The sequence below is a fragment of the Oncorhynchus kisutch genome, linkage group LG30 (assembly GCF_002021735.2).
Source record: "Oncorhynchus kisutch isolate 150728-3 linkage group LG30, Okis_V2, whole genome shotgun sequence".
NCBI classification, from domain to species: Eukaryota; Metazoa; Chordata; class Actinopteri; order Salmoniformes; family Salmonidae; genus Oncorhynchus; species Oncorhynchus kisutch.
In genome coordinates, this window is record NC_034203.2 from 42405258 (window position 1) to 42432306 (window position 27049).

General features: G+C 46.3%; 1 protein-coding gene across 6 annotated transcripts; it reads left to right on the forward strand.

The window, feature by feature from the left end:
- Positions 1–25646, forward strand: LOC109881245 (WD repeat-containing protein 48). Of its 6 annotated transcripts, none has more exons than XM_020473398.2 (18): positions 1–103; positions 960–1100; positions 1287–1365; positions 8492–8574; positions 9286–9415; positions 9745–9833; positions 10070–10171; positions 10414–10638; positions 11548–11622; positions 11737–11839; positions 16522–16727; positions 16853–16949; positions 17052–17147; positions 17357–17468; positions 22675–22762; positions 22858–22934; positions 23243–23441; positions 23773–25646. In XM_020473398.2, exons 1-18 carry the CDS (start codon positions 56–58, stop codon positions 23866–23868), a joined length of 2046 nt encoding a protein of 681 aa, XP_020328987.1. In that variant the 5' UTR covers positions 1–55; the 3' UTR covers positions 23869–25646. The 6 variants fall into 6 exon arrangements, with proteins under 6 accessions (XP_020328987.1, XP_020328988.1, XP_020328989.1 ...); XM_020473399.2 differs by having other exon boundaries at positions 17360–17468; XM_020473400.2 differs by having other exon boundaries at positions 1290–1365.
- The last annotated feature ends 1403 nt before the right edge of the window (positions 25647–27049 follow it).

Here is a 27049-nt window from a genome sequence, read left to right on the forward strand (position 1 = left end):
TATCTGTGTTTCTTCTCGGATGTGACGTATGAGGTTTTGACTGTCAACATGTAAGATGGCGGCCCACCACAGACAGAATGCCGCTGGGCGAAGGAAAGTACAGGTCAATTGATATTTCTGTAATACAACTCTGTATACATGAAAATGCACACTATTCCAAATAGTGTGACAATGTGCACCACTAATCTTGGAAAGAAGATGCAAATTGCAATCCAAGAATGCTCATCTCGTTACTGTTAACTCAGCTCAAGCTAGCTGACGTACATGCTAGTAAGCTAGCATGATAAATACACGATTTGAAGAATGATTTGCTCGGAACAAAGTAACTTCAAATGAACCTGAGTTGTGCGACAATTTTATTTAACCATTGTTGCATTTCTTAGGGTATGTGTAAATTGTCATTTATTTGAGAATTGCTATTCTAACATGTTAGCTGACTCAAGTGGCGCAGTGGTCTAAGGCCACTTGTAAATACAAATGTGTTTTTTAACTGACTTGCCTAGTTAAATAAAGTTTTTTTTTTTTTAAGAAGCTGTGTCAGCTAGCTAACGTTAGCTAGGATCTTGAAACCTTAACCTGTAGCTTGCTAGCTAGCAAATGATGCGGTGAACTAGATAGATATGTTCATGTAATGCATAAGTGAATGTAATGTAGTCATGGAGCCTCAGCCAACTTATACACATACTGTATATATATGGTTCTATTGTGTTATAGACTGTGTTTGTTAATTCCATGTGTATCTCTGTGCTGTTGTTTGTGTCGCACTGTTTTGCTTTATCTTGGCCAGGTCGCAGTTGTAAATGAGAAACTTGTTCTCAACTAGCCTACCTGGTTAAATAAAGGTGAAATTACAAAATTACAAAAACATTTGGCCAAAGCTTTAGTCACGCATACGTCAATGCTATAGAAGGGGTGTGTTCAGGCTATTATTGACCATCCCCCTCTATCTTTATTTGCAGGTATCTTATGTGATAAGAGACGAGGTGGAGAAGCACAATCGCAATGGGGTGAATGCTCTTCAGCTGGACCCTGCACTGAACCGGCTCTTCACGGCTGGAAGAGACTCTATCATCAGGATATGGAGTGTCAACCAGCACAAGGTATTGCGTCCCAGTCACCCTTTGATAAATCTTAATATTAGCATAGCCCTACCCTAACCCTTTGCGAGCTGGTTTCCTGTATCATCTCAATTGAATGTGTTTTAAGACCACGATTAGGCTTAATCTGTGTTTGGGAACCCCCCCACCCATCACCACTTATGTTAAGTGAATGTTATTTTACCATAGCAGGACCCTTACATCGCTTCCATGGAGCACCATACAGACTGGGTCAATGACATCGTCCTCTGTTGCAATGGAAAGACATGTGAGTATTCTTATGTTTCCCGGCAAGAAACCAAAAATTGGCACTCAAACAGAAGGGGGAACTAACAGACTAACAACCAAAACAGGTGGGGTTCTAAGTAAGTGGGTAGCCTTGCATGAGCGAGCCGGAACAGCTCATAGGAGCAGGAGCCCATCTCCTGTTTCTGTAGAGTGAACCAGAAAGGCTCATAGGAGCAGGAGCCCATCTCCTGTTTCTGTAGCGTGAAGCAGCTTAATGTAACAGTACATCCCTTGAACAGGACGCTAGTTGTTCGCAGGGCCTTACCCCCTATCTATCTCCTTAAAGCTGAGTGCCAAACAGAGACGCATCAAATCAAACTTTTTTTGTCACATGCACCGAATACAACAAGTGTAGACTTTACCGTGAAAGGCTTACTTAGAAAATATTTAGCAAGTAGACTAAAGTAAAAAAGTAAGAATAACAATAACGAGGCTGTATACAGGGGGTACCTGTACAGAGTCAATGTGGAGGCTATATACAGGGGGTACCAGTACAGAGTCAATGTGGAGGCTATATACAGGGGGTACCTGTACAGAGTCAATGTGGAGGCTATATACAGGGAGTACCGGTACAGAGTCAATGTGGAGGCTATATACAGGGGGTACCTGTACAGAGTCAATGTGGAGGCTATATACAGGGGGTACCGGTACAGAGTCAATGTGGAGGCTATATACAGGGGGTACCTGTACAGAGTCAATGTGGAGGCTATATACAGGGGGTACCTGTACAGAGTCAATGTGGAGGCTATATACAGGGGGTACTGGTACAGAGTCAATGTGGAGGCTGTATACAGGGGGTACCGGTACAGAGTCAATGTGGAGGCTATATACAGGGGGTACCTGTACAGAGTCAATGTGGAGGCTATATACAGGGGGTACCTGTACAGAGTCAATGTGGAGGCTATATACAGGGGGTACCGGTACAGAGTCAATGTGGAGGCTATATACAGGGGGTACCTGTACAGAGTCAATGTGGAGGCTATATACAGGGGGTACCGGTACAGAGTCAATGTGGAGGCTATATACAGGGTGTACCGGTACAGAGTCAATGTGGAGACTATATACAGGGGGTACCGGGACAGAGTCAATGTGGAGGCTATATACAGGGGGTACTGGTACAGAGTCAATGTGGAGGCTATATACAGGGGGTACCGGTACAGAGTCAATGTGGAGGCTATATACAGGGGGTACTGGTACAGAGTCAATGTGGAGGCTATATACAGGGGGCACCGGTACAGAGTCAATGTGGAGGCTATATACAGGGGGTACTGGTACAGAGTCAATGTGGAGGCTATATACAGGGGGTACCGGTACAGAGTCAATGTGGAGGCTATATACAGGGGGTACTGGTACAGAGTCAATGTGGAGGCTATATACAGGGGGTACCGGTACAGAGTCAATGTGGAGGCTATATACAGGGTGTACCGGTACAGAGTCAATGTGGAGACTATATACAGGGGGTACCGGGACAGAGTCAATGTGGAGGCTATATACAGGGGGTACTGGTACAGAGTCAATGTGGAGGCTATATACAGGGGGTACCGGTACAGAGTCAATGTGGAGGCTATATACAGGGGGTACTGGTACAGAGTCAATGTGGAGGCTATATACAGGGGGCACCGGTACAGAGTCAATGTGGAGGCTATATACAGGGGGTACTGGTACAGAGTCAATGTGGAGGCTATATACAGGGGGTACCGGTACAGAGTCAATGTGGAGGCTATATACAGGGGGTACTGGTACAATGTGGAGGCTATATACAGGGGGTACCGGTACAGAGTCAATGTGGAGGCTATATACAGGGGGTACCGGTACAGAGTCAATGTGGAGGCTATATACAGGGGGTACTGGTACAGAGTCAATGTGGAGGCTATATACAGGGGGTACTGGTACAGAGTCAATGTGGAGGCTAAATACAGGGGGTACTGGTACAGAGTCAATGTGGAGGCTATATACAGGGGGGTACCGGTACAGAGTCAATGTGGAGGCTATATACAGGGGGTACCGGTACAGAGTCAATGTGGAGGCTATATACAGGGGGCACCGGTACAGAGTCAATGTGGAGGCTATATACAGGGGGTACCGGTACAGAGTCAATGTGGAGGCTATATACAGGGGGTACCGGTACAGAGTCAATGTGGAGGCTATATACAGGGGGTACCGGTACAGAGTCAATGTGGAGGCTATATACAGGGGGTACTGGTACAGAGTCAATGTGGAGGCTAAATACAGGGGGTACTGGTACAGAGTCAATGTGGAGGCTATATACAGGGGGGTACCGGTACAGAGTCAATGTGGAGGTTATATATAGGGGGTACTGGTACAGAGTCAATGTGGAGGCTATATATAGGGGGTACTGGTACAGAGTCAATGTGGAGGCTATATACAGGGGGTACCGGTACAGAGTCAATGTGGAGGCTATATACAGGGGGCACCGGTACAGAGTCAATGTGGAGGCTATATACAGGGGGTACCGGTACAGAGTCAATGTGGAGGCTATATACAGGGGGTACCGGTACAGAGTCAATGTGGAGGCTATATACAGGGGGTACTGGTACAGAGTCAATGTGGAGGCTAAATACAGGGGGTACTGGTACAGAGTCAATGTGGAGGCTATATACAGGGGGGTACCGGTACAGAGTCAATGTGGAGGCTATATACAGGGGGTACCGGTACAGAGTCAATGTGGAGGCTATATACAGGGGGCACCGGTACAGAGTCAATGTGGAGGCTATATACAGGGGGTACCGGTACAGAGTCAATGTGGAGGCTATATACAGGGGGTACCGGTACAGAGTCAATGTGGAGGCTATATACAGGGGGTACTGGTACAGAGTCAATGTGGAGGCTATATACAGGGGGTACTGGTACAGAGTCAATGTGGAGGCTAAATACAGGGGGTACTGGTACAGAGTCAATGTGGAGGCTATATACAGGGGGGTACCGGTACAGAGTCAATGTGGAGGTTATATATAGGGGGTACTGGTACAGAGTCAATGTGGAGGCTATATATAGGGGGTACTGGTACAGAGTCAATGTGGAGGCTATATACAGGGGGTACCGGTACAGAGTCAATGTGGAGGCTATATACAGGGGGCACCGGTACAGAGTCAATGTGGAGGCTATATACAGGGGGTACCGGTACAGAGTCAATGTGGAGGCTATATACAGGGGGTACCGGTACAGAGTCAATGTGGAGGCTATATACAGGGGGTACTGGTACAGAGTCAATGTGGAGGCTATATACAGGGGGTACTGGTACAGAGTCAATGTGGAGGCTAAATACAGGGGGTACTGGTACAGAGTCAATGTGGAGGCTATATACAGGGGGGTACCGGTACAGAGTCAATGTGGAGGTTATATATAGGGGGTACTGGTACAGAGTCAATGTGGAGGCTATATATAGGGGGTACTGGTACAGAGTCAATGTGGAGGCTATATACAGGGGGTACCGGTACAGAGTCAATGTGGAGGCTATATACAGGGGGTACCGGTACAGAGTCAATGTGGAGGCTATATACAGGGGGTACCGGTACAGAGTCAATGTGGAGGCTATATACAGGGGGTACTGGTACAGAGTCAATGTGGAGGCTATATACAGGGGGTACTGGTACAGAGTCAATGTGGAGGCTAAATACAGGGGGTACCGGTACAGAGTCAATGTGGAGGCTATATACAGGGGGGTACCGGTACAGAGTCAATGTGGAGGCTATATATAGGGGGTACTGGTACAGAGTCAATGTGGAGGCTAAATACAGGGGGTACTGGTACAGAGTCAATGTGGAGGCTATATACAGGGGTTACCGGTACAGAGTCAATGTGGAGGCTATATACAGGGGGTACCGGTACAGAGTCAATGTGGAGGCTATATGCAGGGGGTACCGGTACAGAGTCAATGTGGAGGCTATATACAGGGGTACCGGTACAGAGTCAATGTGGAGGCTATATACAGGGGGTACTGGTACAGAGTCAATGTGGAGGCTATATACAGGGGGTACCGGTACAGAGTCAATGTGGAGGCTATATACAGGGGGTACTGGTACAGAGTCAATGTGGAGGCTATATACAGGGGGTACCGGTACAGAGTCAATGTGGAGGCTATATACAGGGGGTACCGGTACAGAGTCAATGTGGAGGCTATATACAGGGGGTACTGGTACAGAGTCAATGTGGAGGCTATATACAGGGGGTACTGGTACAGAGTCAATGTGGAGGCTAAATACAGGGGGTACCGGTACAGAGTCAATGTGGAGGCTATATACAGGGGGGTACCGGTACAGAGTCAATGTGGAGGCTATATACAGGGGGTACCGGTACAGAGTCAATGTGGAGGCTATATACAGGGGGCACCGGTACAGAGTCAATGTGGAGGCTATATACAGGGGGTACCGGTACAGAGTCAATGTGGAGGCTATATACAGGGGGTACCGGTACAGAGTCAATGTGGAGGCTATATACAGGGGGTACTGGTACAGAGTCAATGTGGAGGCTATATACAGGGGGTACTGGTACAGAGTCAATGTGGAGGCTAAATACAGGGGGTACTGGTACAGAGTCAATGTGGAGGCTATATACAGGGGGGTACCGGTACAGAGTCAATGTGGAGGTTATATATAGGGGGTACTGGTACAGAGTCAATGTGGAGGCTATATATAGGGGGTACTGGTACAGAGTCAATGTGGAGGCTATATACAGGGGGGTACCGGTACAGAGTCAATGTGGAGGCTATATACAGGGGGCACCGGTACAGAGTCAATGTGGAGGCTATATACAGGGGGTACCGGTACAGAGTCAATGTGGAGGCTATATACAGGGGGTACCGGTACAGAGTCAATGTGGAGGCTATATACAGGGGGTACTGGTACAGAGTCAATGTGGAGGCTATATACAGGGGGTACTGGTACAGAGTCAATGTGGAGGCTAAATACAGGGGGTACTGGTACAGAGTCAATGTGGAGGCTATATACAGGGGGGTACCGGTACAGAGTCAATGTGGAGGTTATATATAGGGGGTACTGGTACAGAGTCAATGTGGAGGCTATATATAGGGGGTACTGGTACAGAGTCAATGTGGAGGCTATATACAGGGGGTACCGGTACAGAGTCAATGTGGAGGCTATATACAGGGGGTACCGGTACAGAGTCAATGTGGAGGCTATATACAGGGGGTACCGGTACAGAGTCAATGTGGAGGCTATATACAGGGGGTACTGGTACAGAGTCAATGTGGAGGCTATATACAGGGGGTACTGGTACAGAGTCAATGTGGAGGCTATATACAGGGGGTACTGGTACAGAGTCAATGTGGAGGCTAAATACAGGGGGTACTGGTACAGAGTCAATGTGGAGGCTATATACAGGGGGGTACCGGTACAGAGTCAATGTGGAGGCTATATATAGGGGGTACTGGTACAGAGTCAATGTGGAGGCTAAATACAGGGGGTACTGGTACAGAGTCAATGTGGAGGCTATATACAGGGGTTACCGGTACAGAGTCAATGTGGAGGCTATATACAGGGGGTACCGGTACAGAGTCAATGTGGAGGCTATATGCAGGGGGTACCGGTACAGAGTCAATGTGGAGGCTATATGCAGGGGGTACTGGTACAGAGTCAATGTGGAGGCTATATACAGGGGGGTACCGGTACAGAGTCAATGTGGAGGTTATATATAGGGGGTACTGGTACAGAGTCAATGTGGAGGCTATATATAGGGGGTACTGGTACAGAGTCAATGTGGAGGCTATATACAGGGGGTACCGGTACAGAGTCAATGTGGAGGCTATATACAGGGGGTACCGGTACAGAGTCAATGTGGAGGCTATATACAGTGGGGTACCGGTAAAGAGTCAATGTGGAGGCTATATACAGGGGGTACCGGTACAGAGTCAATGTGGAGGCTATATACAGGGGGTACCGGTACAGAGTCAATGTGGAGGCTATATATAGGGGGTACTGGTACAGAGTCAATGTGGAGGCTAAATACAGGGGGTACTGGTACAGAGTCAATGTGGAGGCTATATACAGGGGTTACCGGTACAGAGTCAATGTGGAGGCTATATACAGGGGGTACCGGTACAGAGTCAATGTGGAGGCTATATGCAGGGGGTACCGGTACAGAGTCAATGTGGAGGCTATATGCAGGGGGCACCGGTACAGAGTCAATGTGGAGGCTATATGCAGGGGGTACCGGTACAGAGTCAATGTGGAGGCTATATGCAGGGGGTACCGGTACAGAGTCAATGTGGAGGCTATATGCAGGGGGCACCGGTACAGAGTCAATGTGGAGGCTATATACAGGGTGTTACGGTACAATGTGGAGGCTATATACAGGGGGTACCGGTACAGAGTCAATGTGGAGGCTATATACAGGGTGCACCGGTACAGAGTCAATGTGGATGCTATATACAGGGGGTACCGGTACAGAGTCAATGTGGAGGCTATATACAGGGGGCACCGGTACAGAGTCAATGTGGAGGCTATATACAGGGGGTACCGGTACAGAGTCAATGTGGAGGCTATATACAGGGGGGTACCGGTACAGAGTCAATGTGGAGGCTATATACAGGGGGTACCGGTACAGAGTCAATGTGGAGGCTATATACAGGGGGCACCGGTACAGAGTCAGTGTGGAGGCTATATACAGGGGGCACCGGTACCGAGTCAGTGTGGAGGGGCACAGGTTAGTTGAGGTAATACAGTGGGGAGAACAAGTATTTGATACACTGCCGATTTTGCAGGTTTTCCTACTTACAAAGCATGTGGAGGTCTGTAGGTACACTTCAACTGTGAGAGATGGAATCTAAAACAAAAATCCAGAAAATCACAATGTATGATTTTTAAGTAATTCACATCTCTCAAGAGCACCGGAGCATAGGCCAGCCACTCTTAAATATCACCTGTGCCAGCACAGGTGTAACACATACGGACTAACGAGGTGGAACCAATCGGTGCGCCCCACGTGCTGACGTCCAACCTTAAAATAGAAATAGGAAAACCCCCAAAGCCTCTAACCCTATTGAACATCGCTTGTAGCAACATCAGTAGCCTAATGTATTAGAAACATTCTGTTTTTATAATTAACTTTTTAAAATTCTTTCTTTCCAGTGATATCTGCTTCATCAGACACGACAGTGAAAGTGTGGAACGCACAGAAAGGATTCTGCATGTCAACGTTACGGACTCACAAGGTGCTTCTTTTTTTTCACTCGGTATTTGGGCTTTGGTGGTTCAGAAATATGATGTCTATTTACAGAATACTGTTCTGCTGTGGAATTGTGCATATTTTTAAACAGTATAATAGAGATTTCCTATTTGAAAGAAGAAGGAAAAAGTGATGTTGTATTTCCCCTGGCAGGACTATGTGAAGACCACAAAGTGATGTTGTATTTCCCCCTGGCAGGACTATGTGAAGGCCACAAAGTGATGTTGTATTCCCCCCTGGCAGGACTATGTGAAGACCACAAAGTGATGTTGTATTCCCCCCTGGCAGGACTATGTGAAGACCACAAAGTCCTGCCAGGGGGGAATACAACATCACTTTGTGGTCTTCACATAGTCCTGCCAGGGGGGAATACAACATCACTTTGTGGCCTTCACATAGTCCTGCCAGGGGGGAATACAACATCACTATGTGAAGGCCACAAAGTGATGTTGTATTCCCCCCTGGCAGGACTATGTGAAGGCCACAAAGTGATGTTGAGTTTGTATTTCCCCCTGGCAGGACTATGTGAAGGCAACAAAGTGATGTTGTATTTCCCCTGGCAGGACTATGTGAAGGCCACAAAGTGATGTTGTATTTCCCCCTGGCAGGACTATGTGAAGGCCACAAAGTGATGTTGTATTCCCCCCTGGCAGGACTATGTGAAGGCCACAAAGTGATGTTGTATTTCCCCTGGCAGGACTATGTGAAGGCATTGGCATATGCTAAAGACAAGGAGCTGGTGGCGTCAGCAGGGTTAGACAGACAGATCTTCCTGTGGGACGTCAACACACTAACAGCACTGACTGCCTCCAACAACACTGTCACCAGTAAATGTCATTTTATTGATTTCTACAATATTTACAAGTTGAGTCCCATTGAGTTTAAAAACATCTCCACAGGCCGGTTTCGTAGACACAGATGAAGCCTAGTCCAGGTCTAAATAGCATTCTCAATGAAGATTCGCCATTGAAAGACGTTTTCGGTCCAGGACTAGACTTAATTTGTGTCTGGAGAACAGGTATTTGTTGAGGCAGAAATTAATCTTTCATACCGCAAAGCCTATTGTTTTCCGATGCAGTACGTGCCCTTAAAATAACCTAACACAAACCTGTGCGCCGACCGTTGGAATCTTAACCGTTGTGCGTGTGTGTGACAGCGTCGTCCCTCAGTGGGAACAAAGACTCCATCTACAGCTTGGCTATGAACCAGATGGGGACAGTCATCGTATCTGGCTCCACTGAAAAGGTTAGAGGGCAACATTTTTAGTCACCTTTTTTGGTTTTGTTGCCAGGTCAAAGTTCATGTTTTTAATTTAAATTAATACAATTTAATTTTATGTCTACAGTTTTTTGATGGCAGTTGTTTGGCTGCCTTTTGAAAGGTCACCTTTATTTACCAAAGCACAAGTTCTACTGCATATTTGTAGACCGTTGTTGGGTTTTAAAGGTTGTTGTCTCTTCAATCTGTTGACGTTTCATCAGGTCCTGAGAGTATGGGACCCTAGAACATGTGCTAAGCTGATGAAGCTGAAAGGCCACTCCGACAACGTCAAGTCACTGTTGCTGAACCGGGACGGCACACAGGTAAGGTATATCTTGATTCGGCTAAATAATAGATAATACTAGATAATACATTTTCAGAAAATGGTTATAAAGAAAATGAACTGAGAGGTTCTACCAGAACTTCCAGAACTTGGTCCTAAAATAATGAGTATTTTCCTTCTCCGTCTCAGCATTTTTCCTACATTGCATCTGACCGTCTATTACATGAACCTTTTCTGTTTGGTTGTCCATCAGTCTAACTCTCCTCTCTCTGTGGTTCCCAGTGTCTGTCAGGCAGCTCAGATGGAACCATCAGGTTGTGGTCTCTGGGGCAGCAGAGGTGTATCGCTACGTATCGGGTCCACGACGAGGGAGTGTGGGCCCTGCAGGTGAACGAAGCCTTCACACACATCTACTCTGGAGGCAGAGACAAGAAAATCTTCTGCACCGACCTGAGGAACCCTGATATCAGAGTACTCATCTGTGAGGAGAAGGCCCCTGTACTGAAGGTAAGGGCATGGGACTGGTTGTGGTTCATTATATCTGCCATTTAGCAAATGCTAAATGCGTACATTTCTACATACTCTACATACGGGTGGTCCTGGGAATTGAACCCAGTATCCTAGTGTTGCAAGTACCACACTCTACCAGCTGAGCTACTGACGGGGGGGGAAGGGGGTGCTGAGCTACTGAGGGTGGGGGTGGGGGGGTGCTGAGCTACTGAGGGTGAGGGAGGGAGGGAGGAAGGGGGGTGCTGAGCTACTGAGGGTGGGGGAGGGAGGGGGGTGCTGAGCTACTGGGGGTGGGGGAGGGAGGGGGGTGCTGAGCTACTGAGGGTGAGGGATGGAGGGGGGTGCTGAGCTACTGAGGGTGAGGGAGGGAGGGGGGGGGTGCTGAGCTGGTGAGGGAGGAAGGGGGGTGCTGAGCTACTGAGAGGGAGGGAGGGAGGGAGGGGTGTGCTGAGCTACTGAGGGTGAGGGAGGGGAGGGGGGGGTGCTGAGCTACTGAGGGTGGGGGAGGGAGGGGGGTGCTGAGCTACTGAGGGTGGGGGAGGGAGGGGGAGGGAGGGGGGTGCTGAGCTACTGGGGGGTGCTGAGCTACTGAGGGTGGGGGAGTGAGGGGGGTGCTGAGCTACTGAGGGTGGGGGAGGGAGGGGGGTGCTGAGCTACTGAGGGTGGGGGAGGGAGGGGGGTGCTGAGCTACTGAGGGTGGGGGAGGGAGGGAGGGGGGTGCTGAGCTACTGAGGGTGAGGGAGGAAGGGGGGTGCTGAGCTACTGAGAGGGAGGGAGGGAGGGGTGTGCTGAGCTACTGAGGGTGAGGGAGGGAGGGGTGTACTGAGGTTAAGGGAGTGGGATGTGACTGGGTGGGTGTGTGTGTATTAACCTGGGTCTGACGGGGGCTATCCCTCTCCTCCTCAGATGGAACTGGACAGGACAGCTGACCCTCCTCCTGTTATCTGGGTCTCTACCACCAAGTCATCTGTTAACAAATGGGTAAACAAATAAGCATGCCATGTCTTCCGATGCCCTCAGAGATCATTCTAGGGCTTTCTATGTGTCAGGGTTGGGGTCAATTAAGTTTATCTAAAAAAACTGTTTTTGTTGCAGTGTCTAAAGGGAATCCACAACTTCCGGGCGTCTGGGGATTATGACAATGACATCATCGCCCCCCTGACCCCGCTGTGTACAGCGCCTGAACAGGTCATCAAAGGTACGTTAGTGTGTGTGCAGTGATCCACCTAACTGGATGTAGTTTTCACATGAATCTTAGTGCAAACTGTTTGTTGTCCTCACTCAAATAGATCCTCTTTGGTTTGTTTTTTAAACTATCTCTTACTGAATGCAGTGGTTGTGAGGAGAGGCAGACGTGACCCGAGTTTCTAACCATGAACTAGGCTTGGGCGATATATCGTTTATAGTATATAGCAGGGTATTTCGAAATACCGACGGTATGATTTTCAATACCCCCAAAAAATAAGTGTGTGTCTATATAAGTTTACTACATACACCTTAGCCAAGTACATTTAAACTCAGTTTTTCACAATTCCTGACATTTAATGCTAGTAAAAAAAAAAATCCTGTCTTAGGTCAGTTAGGATCACCACTTTATGGCAGCTTCATTAAATAGTACCTGCAAAACACCAGTCTCAACGTCAACAGCGAAGAGGCGACTCCGGGATGCTGGCCTTCTAGGCAGAGTTGCAAACATAAAGCCACATCTCAGACTGGACAATTAAAAAGAAGAAGATGGGCAAAATAACACAGACACTGAACAGAGGAACTCTGCCTAGAAGGCCAGCATCCCGGAGTCGCCTCTTCACTGTTGACATTGAGACGTGTGTTTTGCGGGTACAATTTAATGAAGCTGCCAGTTGAGAACTTGTGAAGCGTCTGTTTATATCAAACTAGACACTCTTAATGTACTTGTCCTCTTGCTCAGTTGTATGACAAAACATTGTATTTATACTTCTGTAATTACGTTGGTAACCAGTTTATAATAGCAATAAGGCACCTTGGGGATTTGATGTATGGACAATATACCACCAAGGGTCGTGTTCAGGCACTTGCGTCGTACATAAAAAATGCTCTTAGCCGTGGTATATTGGCCATATATCACACCTCGGGCTTTATTGCTTAAATATCACTTGACCCTTTACAAAAAATAATTGACGTCAAAGCCTTATTCTGAAATTGATTAAATTATAATTTTTCCCTCATCAATCTACTCATTAATCTACACGCGATACCCCATAATGACAAAGCAAAAATTATTATTTGCAAAAAAAATTGGCAAATATATTAAAAACAAATACCATATTTACATAAGTATTCAGACCCTTTCATATGAGACTAAAATTGAACTCTGGTGCATCCTGTTTCCATTGATTATCCTTGTTTCTACAACTTAATTGGAGTCCACCTGTGGTAAATTCAATTGATTGGACATGATTTGTAAAGGCATACACCTGTCTATAAGGTCCCACAGTTGACAGATAATGTCAGAGCAAAAACCATGAGGTAAAAGGAATTATCCGTAGAGCTCAGAGACAGGCACATCTGTGCCTCGACACAATCCTATCTGGGGAAGGGTACCCAAACCATTTCTGCAGCATTGAAGGTCCCCAAGAACACAGTGGCCTCCATCATTCTTAAAAGTTTGGAGCCACCAAGACTCTTCCTAGAGCTGGCCGCACAGCCAAACTGAGCAATCAGGGGAGAATGACCTTGGTCAGGGAGGTGACCATCGGGTTCTAGTTCATCTGACAGACCTCCAGAGTTCCTCTGTGGAGGTAATTGTCCTTCTGGAAGGTTCTCCCATTTCTGCAGCACTCGTCCAATTGGGCCTTTATGGTAGAGTGGCCAGACGGAAGCCACTGCTCAGTAAAAATCACATGACGGCCCACTTGGAGTTTGCCAAAAGGCACCTAAAGACACTCAGACCATGAGAAATAAGAATCTCTGGTTTAATGAAACCAAGATTGAATTATTTGTCCAAGCGGCACATCAGGAGGTGGCGGTGGCGGCATCATGCTGTGGGGATATTTTTCAGTGGCAGGGACTGGAAGACTCGTCAGAGTACAGAGATATCCTTGATGAAAACCTGCTCCAGAGCACTCAGGATCTCAGACTGGGGTGAAGGTTCACCTTCCAACAGGACAACGACCCTAAGCACACAGCCAAAACAACAAAGTAGTGGCTTCGGGACAAGTCTCTGAACGTCCTTGAGTGGCCCAGCCAGAGCCCGGAATTGAACCCGACTGAACGTCTCTGGAGAAACCTGAAAATAGCTTTGCAGTGAAGCTCCCCATCCAACCTAACAGAACTTGAGAGGATCTGCAGAGAACAATGGGACAAACACACCTGCATTTGTAGCGTCATACCCAAGAAGACTCAAGGCTGAAATTGCTGCCAAAGGTGCTTCAACAAAGGACTGAGTAAAGGGTCTGAATACTTATGTAAATGTGATTGTAAAATCTATTTTTTTATATTTTACATTTGCAAAAAATTCTACAAACCTGTTTTTGCTTTGTCATTATGAGATATTGTGTGTAGATTGATGAGTGGGGGAAAAATATTTAATCTGTTTTAGAATAAGGCTGTAACCTGTTGGATTCTACATTTTGACCATTGAGATATTAACGGGGGCTATAGATCAGATGCATAGTATATAAAGGAGTGAGATCTGTAGAAAGACAGAGTGGCTGTGGAATGTGCTGCGTGGACGAGGAGATCAAAGGATTACTATAGGGGAAGCAGATGGACATCTGTGGATTAGGTGAAGGAGGGGAGGAGGTCAGGTGGTGAGGTCAGATCCCCTGAAGGGAGTTATAAGGTTCCTGTGGAACCATAAGATGTAAGGATTGGAGAGGAGGAGTGTCCAAAGTGGAGATGTACAGTGCCTTGCGAAAGTATTTGGCCCCCTTGAACTTTGCGACCTTTTGCCACATTTCAGGCTTCAAACATAAAGATATAAAACTGTATTTTTTTGTGAAGAATCAACAACAAGTGGGACACAATCATGAAGTGGAACGACATTTATTGGATATTTCAAACTTTTTTAACAAATCAAAAACTGAAAAATTTGGCGTGCAAAATTATTCAGCCCCCTTAAGTTAATACTTTGTAGCGCCACCTTTTGCTGCGATTACAGCTGTAAGTCGCTTGGGGTATGTCTCTATCAGTTTTGCACATCGAGAGACTGAAATTTTTCCCCATTCCTCCTTGCAAAACAGCTCGAGCTCAGTGAGGTTGGATGGAGAGCATTTGTGAACAGCAGTTTTCAGTTCTTTCCACAGATTCTCGATTGGATTCAGGTCTGGACTTTGACTTGGCCATTCTAACACCTGGATATGTTTATTTTTGAATTCCATTGTAGATTTTGCTTTATGTTTTGGATCATTGTCTTGTTGGAAGACAAATCTCTGTCCCAGTCTCAGGTCTTTTGCAGACTCCATCAGGTTTTCTTCCAGAATGGTCCTGTATTTGGCTCCATCCATCTTCCCATCAATTTTAACCATCTTCCCTGTCCCTGCTGAAGAAAAGCAGGCCCAAACCATGATGCTGCCACCACCATGTTTGACAGTGGGGATGGTGTGTTCAGGGTGATGAGCTGTGTTGCTTTTACGCCAAACATAACGTTTTGCATTGTTGCCAAAAAGTTCAATTTTGGTTTCATCTGACCAGAGCACCTTCTTCCACATGTTTGGTGTGTCTCCCAGGTGGCTTGTGGCAAACTTTAAACGGCACTTTTTATGGATATCTTTAAGAAATGGCTTTCTTCTTGCCACTCTTCCATAAAGGCCAGATTTGTGCAATATACGACTGATTGTTGTCCTATGGACAGAGTCTCCCACCTCAGCTGTAGATCTCTGCAGTTCATCCAGAGTGATCATGGGCCTCTTGGCTGCATCTCTGATCAGTCTTCTCCTTGTATGAGCTGAAAGTTTAGAGGGACGGCCAGGTCTTGGTAGATTTGCAGTGGTCTGATTCTCCTTCCATTTCAATATTATCGCTTGCACAGTGCTCCTTGGGATGTTTAAAGCTTGGGAAATCTTTTTGTATCCAAATCCGGCTTTAAACTTCTTCACAACAGTATCTCGGACCTGCCTGGTGTGTTCCTTGTTCTTCATGATGCTCTCTGCGCTTTTAACGGACCTCTGAGACTATCACAGTGCAGGTGCATTTATACGGAGACTTGATTACACACAGGTGGATTGTATTTATCATCATTAGTCATTTAGGTCAACATTGGATCATTCAGAGATCCTCACTGAACTTCTGGAGAGAGTTTGCTGCACTGAAAGTAAAGGGGCTGAATAATTTTGCACGCCCAATTTTTCAGTTTTTGATTCGTTAAAAAAGTTTGAAATATCCAATAAATGTCGTTCCACTTCATGATTGTGTCCCACTTGTTGTTGATTCTTCACAAAAAAAATACAGTTTTATATCTTTATGTTTGAAGCCTGAAATGTGGCAAAAGGTCGCAAAGTTCAAGGGGGCCGAATACTTTCGCAAGGCACTGTGTGTGTGTGTGTGTGTGTATATATATATATATATATATATATATATATACCTGTGATGGTGAGTAATGTTTTGTTCTCTGAATACAACTGTAACGACCCTTTGTGAAGAATTAAACGTGGTTTAGCTTCTCTAGTGTCCGTGAGTTATTTACTCTGAAAAATAAAAACCTAACAAACCATGGATAATGTCAAGGGGTCTGAGTGCTTTCCAATGGCACTGTATTTCACATTTAAAAAATAGTGCCCCTTGCACATTTGGTAATATCGTGTATCCCGTTATGGTACAGAAATGGTATGAAAATCTTAATACCGCCCAAACCTAGTCTTGCTGTGGTCAAACGATAAGTACTGTACATATTTGCTGTTGTAGGAGGGGCCAGTATAATTCAGTGTCACATTCTGAACGACAAGAGGCACATCGTCACCAAAGACACCAACAACAATGTTGCATTCTGGGATGTACTGAAAGCCTGTAAGGGAGAGGACCTGGGGAAAGTAGAGTTTGATGAAGAGATCAAGAAGAGGTTCAAGCAGGTCTACGTCCCAAACTGGTTCTCTGTCGACCTCAAGACAGGGGTATGTTTCTCGTTTTATAACTTAGTAATACTATACTTATTCAGTGTTTTTTGAAAAGGTGAAGCTAGCTAGATAAGATTGGTTGATGTTGTTGCTCTCTCTCCCTCCTGTGTGTTGCTTGATAGATGCTGACCATCACACTGGATGAGAGTGACTGCTTCGCTGCCTGGGTGTCTGCTAAGGATGCTGGCTTCACAAGCTCTGATGGATCGGACCCAAAGTGTACGATTTCTTTTTTTAGGTTTTCATTTTTAATATAACTTCTTCATTCTTTTTTTTTATCCTTTAGCTTTGCAATGTTTGTTTGTGTGTGTGTGTGTATAGTGAACCTTGGTGGACTGCTACTTCAGGCCCTGCTAGAGTTCTGGCCCAGGACGCACATCAACCCCATGGATGAGGAGGAGAACGAGGTCAACCATGGTAAACGGGCCTTGTTGTTGTTGTTGTTGTTGTTGTTGTTGTCAAAAATAGTTTTCGCCTGAGATATTGGCTGTAGACGGCTATAGTGTTAGACATCCCATGTCACAGGGTTAGGGCCCAGCAAAAAATTTCCATAGACTCACTATTTCATCATGGTATAGGAGCAGTAAAAAATATTCTAGTGACTTTTGACCTTGTCCAAACCCCAGCAGCAGTGAATGGGGAGCAGGAGACGCGGGTGCAGAAGGGGAATGGGTACTTCCAGGTGCCTCCACACACTCCAGTCATCTTCGGAGAGGCAGGAGGGAGGACTCTGTTCCGGTACATATTTCAATTTTACGAAACCCATAGCTAGCCTGCTAATATTGTTAGACTCGCTAAGTCTAGGGGTCTTAGGCCAAGCTACATGGTCTGTAACCTGACTCATTATGTCTAGGGGTCCTAGCTACATTGTCTGTAACCTGACTCATTATGTCTAGGGGTCCTAGCTACATGGTCTGTAACCTGACTCATTATATCTAGGGGTCCTAGCTACATGGTCTGTAACCTGACTCATTATGTCTAGGGGTCCTGTCCTAGCTACATGGTCTGTAACCTGACTCATTATGTCTAGGGGTCCTAGCTACATGGTCTGTAACCTGACTCATTATATCTAGGGGTCCTAGCTACATGGTCTGTAACCTGACTCATTATGTCTAGGGGTCCTGTCCTAGCTACATGGTCTGTAACCTGACTCATTATGTTTAGGGGTCCTAGCTACATGGTCTGTAACCTGACTCATTATGTCTAGGGGTCCTAGCTACATGGTCTGTAACCTGACTCATTATATCTAGGGGTCCTAGGTACATGGTCTGTAACCTGACTCATTATGTCTAGGGGTCCTAGCTACATTGTCTGTAACCTGACTCATTATGTCTAGGGGTCCTAGCTACATGGTCTGTAACCTGACTCATTATATCTAGGGGTCCTAGCTACATGGTCTGTAACCTGACTCATTATGTCTAGGGGTCCTGTCCTAGCTACATGGTCTGTAACCTGACTCATTATGTCTAGGGGTCCTAGCTACATGGTCTGTAACCTGACTCATTATATCTAGGGGTCCTAGCTACATGGTCTGTAACCTGACTCATTATGTCTAGGGGTCCTGTCCTAGCTACATGGTCTGTAACCTGACTCATTATGTTTAGGGGTCCTAGCTACATGGTCTGTAACCTGACTCATTATGTCTAGGGGTCCTAGCTACATGGTCTGTAACCTGACTCATTATATCTAGGGGTCCTAGGTACATGGTCTGTAACCTGACTCATTATGTCTAGGGGTCCTAGCTACATTGTCTGTAACCTGACTCATTATGTCTAGGGGTCCTAGCTACATGGTCTGTAACCTGACTCATTATATCTAGGGGTCCTAGCTACATGGTCTGTAACCTGACTCATTATGTCTAGGGGTCCTGTCCTAGCTACATGGTCTGTAACCTGACTCATTATGTCTAGGGGTCCTAGCTACATGGTCTGTAACCTGACTCATTATATCTAGGGGTCCTAGCTACATGGTCTGTAACCTGACTCATTATGTCTAGGGGTCCTGTCCTAGCTACATGGTCTGTAACCTGACTCATTATGTTTAGGGGTCCTAGCTACATGGTCTGTAACCTGACTCATTATGTCTAGGGGTCCTAGCTACATGGTCTGTAACCTGACTCATTATATCTAGGGGTCCTAGGTACATGGTCTGTAACCTGACTCATTATGTCTAGGGGTCCTAGCTACATGGTCTGTAACCTGACTCATTATGTCTAGGGGTCCTAGCTACATGGTCTGTAACCTGACTCATTATGTCTAGGGGTCCTAGCTACATGGTCTGTAACCTGACTCATTATATCTAGGGGTCCTAGCTACATGGTCTGTAACCTGACTCATTATGTCTAGGGGTCCTAGCTACATGGTCTGTAACCTGACTCATTATGTCTAGGGGTCCTAGCCTAGCTACATGGTCTGTAACCTGACTCATTATATCTAGGGGTCCTAGCCTAGCTACATGGTCTGTAACCTGACTCATTATGTCTAGGGGTCCTGTCCTAGCTACATGGTCTGTAACCTGACTCATTATGTCTAGGGGTCCTAGCTACATGGTCTGTAACCTGACTCATTATGTCTAGGGGTCCTAGCTACATGGTCTGTAACCTGACTCATTATATCTAGGGGTCCTAGCTACATGGTCTGTAACCTGACTCATTATGTCTAGGGGTCCTAGCTACATGGTCTGTAACCTGACTCATTATATCTAGGGGTCGTAGCTACATGGTCTGTAACCTGACTCATTATGTCTAGGGGTCCTAGCTACACGGTCTGTAACCTGACTCATTATATCTAGGGGTCCTGTCCTAGCTACATGGTCTGTAACCTGACTCATTATGTCTAGGGGTCCTAGCTACATGGTCTGTAACCTGACTCATTATATCTAGGGGTCCTAGCTACATGGTTTGTAACCTGACTCATTATGTCTAGGGGTCCTAGCTACATGGTCTGTAACCTGACTCATTATGTCTAGGGGTCCTAGCTACATGGTCTGTAACCTGACTCATTATATCTAGGGGTCCTAGCTACATGGTCTGTAACCTGACTCATTATGTCTAGGGGTCCTGTCCTAGCTACATGGTCTGTAACCTGACTCATTATGTCTAGGGGTCCTAGCTACATGGTCTGTAACCTGACTCATTATATCTAGGGGTCCTAGCTACATGGTCTGTAACCTGACTCATTATGTCTAGGGGTCCTGTCCTAGCTACATGGTCTGTAACCTGACTCATTATGTTTAGGGGTCCTAGCTACATGGTCTGTAACCTGACTCATTATGTCTAGGGGTCCTAGCTACATGGTCTGTAACCTGACTCATTATATCTAGGGGTCCTAGGTACATGGTCTGTAACCTGACTCATTATGTCTAGGGGTCCTAGCTACATTGTCTGTAACCTGACTCATTATGTCTAGGGGTCCTAGCTACATGGTCTGTAACCTGACTCATTATATCTAGGGGTCCTAGCTACATGGTCTGTAACCTGACTCATTATGTCTAGGGGTCCTGTCCTAGCTACATGGTCTGTAACCTGACTCATTATGTCTAGGGGTCCTAGCTACATGGTCTGTAACCTGACTCATTATATCTAGGGGTCCTAGCTACATGGTCTGTAACCTGACTCATTATGTCTAGGGGTCCTGTCCTAGCTACATGGTCTGTAACCTGACTCATTATGTTTAGGGGTCCTAGCTACATGTCTTGACCCCTTTGGGTCAGTGAGCCCAAGTGGATTATCATGTGGTCACAGAAACAGATCTATACAGAAAGGAAAACTACAGACAGTCTAAACTAAAGATTCCAAATGGAAAGCCTCATGACCACCAAACCAACCAGCAGCCTCGCGACCACCAAACCAACCAGCAGCCTCGCGACCACCAAACCAACCAGCAGCCTCGCGACCACCAAACCAACCAGCAGCCTCGCGACCACCAAACCAACCAGCAGCCTCGCGACCACCAAACCAACCAGCAGCCTCGCGACCACCAAACCAACCAGCAGCCTCGCGACCACCAAACCAACCAGCAGCCTCGCGACCACCAAACCAACCAACCAGCAGCCTCGCGACCACCAAACCAACCAACCAGCAGCCTCGCGACCACCAAACCAACCAACCAGCAGCCTCGCGACCACCAAACCAACCAACCGCCTCGCGACCACCAAACCAACCAACCAACCGCGACCACCAAACCAACCAACCAACCAGCAGCCTCGCGACCACCAAACCAACCAACCAGCAGCCTCGCGACCACCAAACCAACCAACCAGCAGCCTCGCGACCACCAAACCAACCAACCAGCAGCCTCGCGACCACCAAACCAACCAACCAGCAGCCTCGCGACCACCAAACCAACCAACCAGCAGCCTCGCGACCACCAAACCAACCAACCAGCAGCCTCGCGACCACCAAACCAACCAACCAGCAGCCTCGCGACCACCAAACCAACCAACCAGCAGCCTCGCGACCACCAAACCAACCAACCAGCAGCCTCGCGACCACCAAACCAACCAACCAACCAACCAGCAGCCTCGCGACCACCAAACCAACCAACCAACCAACCAGCAGCCTCGCGACCACCAAACCAACCAGCAGCCTCGCGACCACCAAACCAACCAACCAGCAGCCTCGCGACCACCAAACCAACCAGCGACCACCAAACCAACCAGCAGCCTCGCGACCACCCAACCAACCAGCGACCACCCAACCAACCAGCAGCCTCGCGACCACCCAACCAACCAGCAGCCTCGCGACCACCCAACCAACCAGCGACCACCCAACCAACAGCCTCGCGACCACCCAACCAACCAGCGACCACCAAACCAACCAGCAGCCTCGCGACCACCAAACCAACCAGCGACCACCAAACCAACCAGCAGCCTCGCGACCACCAAACCAACCAGCGACCACCAAACCAACCAGCAGCCTCGCGACCACCAAACCAACCAGCGACCACCAAACCAACCAGCAGCCTCGCGACCACCAAACCAACCAACCAGCAGCCTCGCGACCACCAAACCAACCAACCAGCAGCCTCGCGACCACCAAACCAACCAACCAGCAGCCTCGCGACCACCAAACCAACCAGCGACCACCCAACCAACCAGCAGCCTCGCGACCACCCAACCAACCAGCGACCACCCAACCAACCAGCAGCCTCGCGACCACCCAACCAACCAGCAGCCTCGCGACCACCCAACCAACCAGCGACCACCCAACCAACCAGCAGCCTCGCGACCACCCAACCAACCAGCGACCACCAAACCAACCAGCAGCCTCGCGACCACCAAACCAACCAGCGACCACCAAACCAACCAGCAGCCTCGCGACCACCAAACCAACCAGCGACCACCAAACCAACCAGCAGCCTCGCGACCACCAAACCAACCAGCGACCACCAAACCAACCAGCAGCCTCGCGACCACCAAACCAACCAGCGACCACCAAACCAACCAGCAGCCTCGCGACCACCAAACCAACCAGCAGCCTCGCGACCACCAAACCAACCAGCAGCCTCGCGACCACCAAACCAACCAGCAGCCTCGCGACCACCAAACCAACCAGCAGCCTCGCGACCACCAAACCAACCAGCAGCCTCACAGCTCTGCCAGCGGGGACACTGACTGACAATCACCTGATGTGCTTATCAACCAGGCTCAGCATTTGGACAAGGTTGCTGCAGCCCCCTGGAGGAAGGGAGTGAAGTATAACCTGGGTAGTGTTGTTTGTCTATGACCTAACACTATTATTATATAAATACATTTGATTGAGGGATTATAGAGAATTTTGGGAGCACAACATTTTTTTTGTCGAGGTTATATCGTGCATGCGATCATTCATGAATCTGAGAATGAATCACTACTTGTCTTGCATCACCAGTTGGACACACACAGTCCTGTTTGCAACGTTTGTTTATTTCCCTGTACTGTTCTAATGTTGATTCTCCTGTTTCAGACTGTTGTGTAGGGACTCGGGTGGGGAGACGGAGTCTATGTTACTGAATGAGACAGTCCCACAGTGGGTCATAGACATCACTGTGGACGTAAGTACCTTTTTGCTTTTACTCTTCTTGCCTCGGACTTCACTTCATTTAAAAAAAAAAAAACATTTTTGCCCTCCTTTTTTTATGTCCTTCAGAAGAACATGCCGAAATTCAACAAGATCCCGTTCTACCTCCAACCCCACTCGTCTTCTGGAGCCAAGACACTGAAGAAGTAACATTTAGATCTGAGATTTTCTCCGTTTCACGTTTCTTCATGAGAAATCACTACATTCCACACTTCCAAGTCCCTTCTAATAATATTCAGCTTTGATGTTCTTACCTGAATAAATCCTACACACACACACACACACACACACACACACCCCCACACACACACACGATTTGACCTCTACATATAAATGCACCCGTCGGAGATCAAGGTCCTACTTCCCCTTGACACACATCCTTTTATTCCACTGTGTGTGTGTGTGTGTGTGTGTGTGTGTGTGTGTGTGTGTGTTTCTCTCTCTCTCTCTGTAGGGACCGTCTGTCTGCCAGTGACATGCTGCAGGTGAGGAAGGTGATGGAACACGTCTATGAGAAGATCATTAACCTGGACACTGAGTCCCAGAACACTGCTTCCTCCTTGGCAGCCAATGACAAGCCAGGAGAGACAGAGAAGGACGAGGACATGGCCCTCATGGCTGAGGAGAAGATTGAACTGATATGTCAAGACCAGGTGGGAACCCTCCCTACTCCTCATTCTCCTGTAGTTTCGGGAGGAATGAGGAACAATCTTAGTTTTTTTTGTTGTTGTAAAGATTATGGACCTCAGTTGTTGAAGGGAGAGTGTGTATCTGTTGTGATTCATAAGTATTTTTTTGAAAAAGTCCACTACTTGACAGCTTCACTTTTGATGGTGGTTTGGGCAATGTAGTTTGTTGCTTCGATGTGGAATTTTTTTTGGTTTAGTATCACATGTCATATTACAGCGTAATAATGACAGCGATGACTGAAATACATATCCACCTGATTCACATCCTTGGTCGGTCTTCTCTGTTCTCACACAGGTCCTGGACCCAAACATGGACCTGCGAACTGTCAAGCATTTTATCTGGAAAAGTGGAGGGGACTTGACGCTTCACTATAGGCAGAAATCTACGTGAGGCAGACACCTCATTTTAAGTCCTAAAGAGACAGTTTCTTCACACACTACCATCCTCCATCTTCAGCTCCAATGATTGGCTGGCCGAGAGAGGGTAGGCTTATCACCCCGCCCACTATGTTTATCAGGGTCGTATTCATTAGACACCATATGGGAGAAACCATGGACTGAATCTGAATTTATTCAATAAGAATCACTTTTTTTTCTCCTCCATTTGCCGTTGCAGAATGTTTTGCTATGTTGGGTATTAATAAATATACAACCCAAGATGTTAGAGATGTTTTCTCTGTCCAATTGGAGGGATGTGGGTGACTTCCGGTGAAGCCCGAAGAGATTCATGATGAATTGCGGTTCTTTCTTCAGACTGTGCTATTAACGGGAATGGGGAAAAAAAATGAATCCAATATTTTTATCTAGCACTATGTAGGTTATTATTTTTATTAAACACATTTTGTTGTTGTCCTTTTGCTTTGTGATGTCATAGTTAAAAGGAATAGTTCTGGTGCAATGGGTAGTGTATGTCTTCATGTATATGCGCTGTTTGTTCTCATTCCAGAAACAGCCCGTTGCTTCTTCCTTCACCAATACTATGACTTAGTCCCGGTTCTCAACCCTTCTGGACATTCTCACGTGTTTTTACAATGGAGGAGACTTCTTCCAGCCAGTGCTTTTCCCTAATCCTACGCTTTTAGATCCAGGATAGGGACTATGCAAGTGTATATTTCTTAGGAAAGAGAATGGTACATCCCGATTCTCCAGGACCTGGAGTTCTTCCTTACCATGTGACTTGACCAAGAGCAACTCCTGGCCCTAACGCCACCTACAGTATACCTGGACAGCCTGACCAACTATTCAAGCCGATCAATGTTCGTAGCTTAATTCTGTCAACCCGAATTAGGACTGACTGACTTGAGAGATTTGCATATTTGTTTTGTAAATAACATGCTTTATGTGAATTCATGTTCCCTTTATTTTTCAGGATGCTATGTTTAATTATTTTTTTGTACAGTTTAACAAGTCAAGAGAAATTCACTTTTGATCAAAGTTTTTTTTTTATTCAATGTTTTTTTTCTTCAGTATCCCGAGAAAAGCACACGATATCAAGCCTGGTCCCAGTTCTGTTTGTGCTGTCTAGCTCAACTCATAACTGTCATTGTCGACCAATGATCTGGGACCAGGCTACAGATTTTCAAGTATGTTTGTAGTTGTCTTAAGCAATCAAGATTAAAAAGAAGGTATTTCTTAAATCACACATTGTAACATTGGGCATCTGGTGGACAACGTTTACACATTTTAAAGTGAAATCTCCTCCTACAGACTTGTTTTATAATCATGAACCAATATTCACATCTTCCAAGAGGGCTATTGTACTGTATAATGTTTCATATAGTTAGACAGGAAATTGGGTCTAGGATGTTAGTTTAAAACAATTTTTAAAAAATCTCAAACTACAGGGTTTATACATATAACTTAACTGCGTATCCAAATTGAATATGTAAAATCATAGATGGGATGCACACTTACTTGTGACAAGTGAAATAACTAGTTTGAGTAAATTGTCTTTATTTTTAGGTTGTTATTGACTTGTCCCCCCCCCCTTCTCTATGGCGATGAGTTAAGAGGAAGCTCCAGTATAGGGGCCACGTCATAGAAATATAATGACTTTCTATGGTGTAGACAGCAAGACGCCGTATCCTCAGTCTTACAATATTTATTGTTGGATGATGAAGTGTATTTTGGGCTTTCAAAAGCATATTAAATTTGAATGGTTTTACTATACTGAAATGTATTGTATTTGTTAACCATCTCTCTCACATTTCACCATTCTCCTGCTTATGTCATATTAATATCAATCAAACAAATGTATTTATAAAGCCCTTTTACATCAGCTGATATCACAAAGTGCTGTACAGAAACCCAGCCTAAAACCCCAAACAGCAAGCAATGCAGGTGTAGAAGCACGGTGGCTAGGAAAAACTCCCTAGAAAGGCCAAAAACCTAGGAAGAAACCTAGAGAGGAACCAGGCTATGAGGGGTGGCCAGTCCTCTTCTGGGTGGAGATGATAACAGAACATGGCCAAGATGTTCAAACGTCCATAAATAACCAGGAGGGTCAGATAATAATAATCACAGTGGTTGTAGAGGGTGCAACAGGTCAGCACCTCAGGAGTAAATGTCAGTTGGCTTTTCATAGCCGATCATTCAGATTCTCTACATATTAATATAACGTTAATATCATGCAATGATGTATGAATATAATTTTATAACATTAACATATTTATCATGCTACAACATTAACCTATTAACATCATTCATGTCAAATCAAATCGTTACATGCGCTCAATACAACAGGTGTATACCATACCGTGAAACGCTTACTTACAAGACCTTAACAATGCAGTTCAAGAAAGTTAAGAAAATATTTACTAAATAAAAATCTAAAATTATTAAGAAAATTACAATAACGAGACTATATACAGGGGGGTAGCCGTACAGAGTCAATGGTCAATGTGGAGGCTATATACAGGGGATACCGGTACAGAGTCAATGTGGAGGCTATATACAGGGGGTACCGGTACAGTTGTTGCCGACCCTCACCACCTAGGGGCGGCTCATCAGAAAGTCCAGGATCCATTGGCAGAGGGAGGTTAGTCCCAGGGTACTGAGCTTTGTGGGCTGAGCTGTAGTCAATGAACAGCATTCTCACGTAGGTGTTCCTTTTGTTCAGGTGGTACAGGGTAGTGTGGAGTGTGATTGTGTCATCTGTGGATCTGTTGGCGCGGTATGTGAATTGGAGTGCGTCTAGGGTTTACCGGCATGATGGTGTTGATGTGAGCCATGACCAGCCTTTCATTTAGGCAGGTTGCTTTCTTGGGCACATGGACTATGGTGGTCTGTTTGGAACATGTAGGTATTACAGACTCGGGGTCAGGGAGAGGTTGAAAATGTCAGTGAAGACACTTGCCAGTTTCTGCTATATCTTCTTAGAACGCATTATTATCATGCTATAACAGTTTAACGTAGTTATGCTATTGTCGTGTCTTTGGCTATGCCCGGATTAAGTGAGATGACATGCTATTCTATAAAATCCTTTCTCTGTAATTAATATTACCTGATTGAGCTAATCATGTAAATGTAATTAACTAGAAAGTCAGGTGGCACCACGAAAGTGTTTATAGAGC

What these genes read in the sequence shown, in the direction of transcription:
- LOC109881245 (XM_020473398.2), top strand. Translation starts at nt 56, where the DNA reads ATGGCGGCCCACCACAGACAGAATGCCGCTGGGCGAAGGAAAGTACAG. An exon ending in CTGTTGCAATGGAAAGACAT is followed by an intron (nt 1,366 to 8,491) that starts GTGAGTATTCTT and finishes CTTTCTTTCCAG; the next exon opens with TGATATCTGCTTCATCAGAC. An exon ending in TATCTGGCTCCACTGAAAAG is followed by an intron (nt 9,834 to 10,069) that starts GTTAGAGGGCAA and finishes ACGTTTCATCAG; the next exon opens with GTCCTGAGAGTATGGGACCC.